The following is a 4,671-nucleotide window of genomic DNA, read 5'->3' as shown; positions in this document are numbered from 1 at the left end:
GTCAATTACCTGAATGTCGCGCTGCCACATCCTAACTCGAGCTGCTCACATCATCATTAGCTAGATGTTCTACTCGTATGCCTTTTCCATATATTCATCTACCAATTGTATCCCTAGCTGAGTGCTTAAGCCCGTGCTAATTTTTAGGGTACAACATATTCTTTAGGATTTTTTTTAATAACTTTTAAACAGAACATAAGACTCTTTTTTGTAACTCACTAAGTTAGTTGGTTGCATTAAATTTGTGTTATATCAAAAAATTTAGTCATATAAAAGGTGAGCAATTGATATCTTGAATGATTTTAAAAGTAACAAAAATGTTGCTTTTAAAAGTAACTATGTAGTATACTAAATCGCATAATTTTCTAATAAGTTATTCATGGTAACTCGGAATTATAATAGCAACTTTATATACTATATGATAAGTAATTCGTTTCTGAAATAGGTTTGAGGTAACGTAAAAATATCTTAAATAATAAGATATGTAGATTACATGAGTGACTAAAAAACTCTTTTAAAAGTTACTGTGTGTATACTAAATTAATTTTTATTAATAAGCTATATTGTAACTTGTTATACTATATGACAATTCATTAATTTATAAAATAAGCTTGATGGGCACCAAAATGTATTTTAAATAATAAGACACTATAATATAACCTAAAAATAACTGAGTAGTACATTGAAACGTCTCCAAATAAGTTTTGGAGACAATCAAAATAAATATGAAATAATATGATCTAAAAATAAAACTTTTTATAAAAAAGTAACATATCATTATCTTATTCATTTGTAAGGAATCAAACGTTAACGTTTTACAACCTATAAAAACAAAAAAATTTGGGAAGTTGGATTTTTTGAATTCCATTGTACTTTGCTGACATGGCACGATGTATCTCTTTTATATAAAAAGTGTGTAAATAATGAAATTTTTTTGTTTTAATGATTTTTTTATTTTTTTTCCGTTAACTTTAGCATAATATTCTTATATTTAACAAAATATTCTTATATTTAACAATATATTGTAAACATGACTTAAACTTAAATAAATGAATAATTAAACAAATTAAAATGGGATATTTTTTTAAATATTTTACAATAATAATTATTTAAATAAAATTTAATTGGACTTAATATTATATTAAACATATAATATATAGTATTTTGTTGTCACTGCCCAATTAAAAAACTAGAACAAATATAAACTTAAACAAAAATTAATTAATTAAAATATGATAATTTTAAGATAATAATTAATCATATTTATTTAAAAATAATAAAGACATACATATCATTTTTTTTATCTTATAAATTTGTGTGATAGTTTGTTTTTTATCAAGTAATTTGAACTCTTTTTTCATCATCAAATTCGCCAAATCATACTGCAAGATATATTAGAAACTAAAAATAATTAATACATATATACTATTGTATACGCAATGACTTTTTTTATTCTTATTTTATTTATATTATTAATTTCTTTTTAAGTATTATAATTTTTATAAATATATATTTATATCAACATGTTTAGATATTATATATGTAGATGTTATTGATATAAATATTTATATATTATAGAGTATATAATTATAATTCATTCTATTATATATATATTTTTTAAAAAATTCGCCAATTAATTTTGATTAAAATTAATGACAATATTTATAATTTTAAAACTAAATAAATTTGCATTGAACTTTGCTTATACATAAATTTAAAAAAAAAAATTATGACTTTTAGAGTAAATATCCCAAAATACAATAAAACAAAAAAAATATGACCCAGAAAAAACAAAATGACGGACGCTGCTTGAGACACGTGTCATTGAGTCGATTGCATCCGCTATCCCTTTTGTTCAACTGAACCTTTTCCGTTTGGTTTCTCGGAAAACGGAGGAAAATCTCATGGGATTCGCCGGTGAAGATATGAAATCGTCAGATTTTATGGATAAGCGGATTGTGGAACTTTCTCGATCCGATTCCGACGAATTCTCATACGAAGTAGGCAAGGACGATTTCGATTCCAACTTCGAATTTCACTCTACACGACCTATCGTTCCACCCCGCTCACGCGATTTCAGCTTCCAGGTTTGCTTTGAATTCCATCGATATACTTTCGCTTGAGTTTTGATCGATATAATCATTTTCGTGCTATAATAATTAATAAATTTGGAATTCGGAATTGGAAATTTGCAAATTCAAGTAAAATTGTTGAATTGGGAGTCAATACCATGTACTGAAGAGATGATCTGAACTTGAATTAATCCATCAGATTATGATATTAGGATTTATACTTTGAGCTTGACTAATACAGAAATGGAGGGATTTGTTCACTTAATTTGATTTTCTTCTAAAACCCATATTCAAGTTGTTAAATTTATGTTTCCTTCATTTGCAAGTAATAGCTGTACTTGTTTATTAAAGAATCATTGTTTTATGGGTTATATGTTGAATTTGTGAAATCTGGATTTGAAAAGGTTGGGACCCCTAGTGATGGAGGGCTACTATCTGTGATTGATCTCAAAATGGAGGAGCATTTTAAGAATTTGATACATGTTGTGGAAGGTATTAGTGTTCGAATGTGTCAACTAGAGAATAGAACAAGAAAAATAGAGTATTCCGTTGAGGAATTGAAAGGGTCATCTGAGTTTAACCATGGAAAATCTGGGGCAAAGTTGAGGGAGCTAGAGAATATTCTCACTGAGGTATAATTTTATTGTACTGTTTCTTTACACATTTTTGTTTTCATTAATTTGACCAAAATTAAGGCGACCTTGCTCCATTCTTAACACAATTCTTCTGAATTGTGGGTAAACTGTCACAGGTTCAAGGTGGTATTCAAGACTTTAGAGATAAACAAGAGACATCACAGGTGCAACTGCAGTTGGGAAGGCTTCAAATGTTAAAAGATTACCAAAAATCACAAGACCAGAAGACCAAAATTCACACTAGTTCATGTCAAGGTCTGGTATCAACTGTCCAGCAGCATAATAACCAAACAAATATAACTGCTGAAACTCCTCCACAACAATTTCCTGTGCTGTCATCTGTCCAACAACATAGTAACCAGTCAAACCAAAGTATTGTTACTTCTCTGCAACATTTTCCTCCCGAACATCACAATGTTCCTCAAATCCAATCTCATCAGAATTTGCCTCCTATGCCAACAGCAGGGCAATTTCTAGCCCAAGCATATCAGAATCAAAACACTTCTGTTTTGCAGGCAGAATCTAATTTCTCACTGTCACCACCTGTGTTTAATTCAGAATCTACACAACAGCATCACCGTATGCCCCCAATTCAGCAGCCACAGTCAACATCTATATCACCATATCAACCTTACCAACAAGCTCCACAATTTCCTCTGACGTCACAATTACAGCCATCGCCTCTACTAAGCCCTTCTCATGATGTTGATCCACAAACCTATCCTTCATTGGCTCACATTTTTAAAGAGGTCTCTTACATGCCACCTCAAAGCTACAGCACAAGCATTCATGAGACCTATAATGCACCTGGCTTTGCTCCTCCCACCAAAGAAAGTTATTCTAGCTCTCACCAGAAGATAGGTAATAATCAACCTTCAAGAACTTCAGAGTACTACTATCCTGAGCATGTTCAACCAAGCAGAGATTCTAGTTTTAATGATGTTTATTCACATTCTGGATTTCCTTCCCAGTACAGCAAATCAATGATGAATTCTTCAGAACCCCCACCATTTCTTTCGGCCCGTGATAGTGAAAACAGATTCTCACAGCCACTAATTCCCAAGGCATTACCTCGTGCATTGCCAATGGCCTCTGAGGTGGATAGTGGATCAGGCTCTAGTGAGAATGGAAACAACATTCCCATTGAAGATGTTATTGACAATATTGTAGCAATGGGATTCCGGAGAGATTTGGTGAGAGCGACAGTCAAGAAAATAACGGAGAATGGGCAGTCAGTAGACCTTAATGTCGTTCTGGATAAGCTCATGAATAATAGAGAAGTCCCCAATGAGATTCATAAATTTGGTCTCTAGTTGTATCGATACCGATACTTGGATATACTTGTACAGGGTATTGAACAATATATAAACTTCTTTTACCAATTACTGTAGGTTTTTTAGAGAACGTTTTGATGTAATATGCAACCAATGCATACATATTTGAAAGTTAGCATATGAGTGTACGTTCTAGCCTGTTGCTTTAACTTCCAATGAACAATGTCAATGAACTAAAGCTCATAACCACAGTGACCATGGCTCAAAAACTACAAAACCTTGTCAAACACCAAAACCACTAAGCCATTTTAGTGTCAGTTACTGAGTATGGACCATTACCTTACCCTGCAACTTGAGAAAGACTCATCATTACTCTTGGCCCAATAAATCATTCATTCCTTAGGAAATAGCATTCTCAAGAAACGAAATACCCTTTTTCTGTAATTTCACATTCACAGATACAGGACCACTGGCTGGTGACCCCGCTATGATGAAACGCAGAAAAAGTGAGACGTAGAACCATGTGAGCTACAAACTTACAAAGGGCTGGGGTGGGGGGTGTAAATTCACTGGAGGAGATTATTGTGACTGAGCTCTCAATATCACAATATCATTAATACAAAGGTCCCAGTTCGTTTCAAAGGCCCAAATTTGTTTTTCTTCAGCAGAGCTGGATTTTGTGGACCCTCA

At 32.0% G+C, this 4,671-nt stretch overlaps 1 protein-coding gene across 1 annotated transcript; it reads left to right on the top strand.

Annotated features, from left to right (window-relative positions):
* The first annotated feature begins 1,806 nt into the window (after window positions 1-1,806).
* Window positions 1,807-4,161, top strand: LOC133830263 (uncharacterized). The gene is made up of 3 exons (XM_062260195.1): window positions 1,807-2,087; window positions 2,477-2,704; window positions 2,824-4,161. Exons 1-3 carry the CDS (start codon window positions 1,905-1,907, stop codon window positions 4,018-4,020), a joined length of 1,608 nt encoding a protein of 535 aa, XP_062116179.1. The 5' UTR covers window positions 1,807-1,904; the 3' UTR covers window positions 4,021-4,161.
* Window positions 4,162-4,671: the final 510 nt, after the last annotated feature.

Source organism: Humulus lupulus, chromosome 4, assembly GCF_963169125.1.
Source record: "Humulus lupulus chromosome 4, drHumLupu1.1, whole genome shotgun sequence".
NCBI classification, from domain to species: Eukaryota; Viridiplantae; Streptophyta; class Magnoliopsida; order Rosales; family Cannabaceae; genus Humulus; species Humulus lupulus.
Note: the sequence above shows the minus strand (reverse complement) of the source record. Positions and strands in the feature narration are given on the sequence as shown.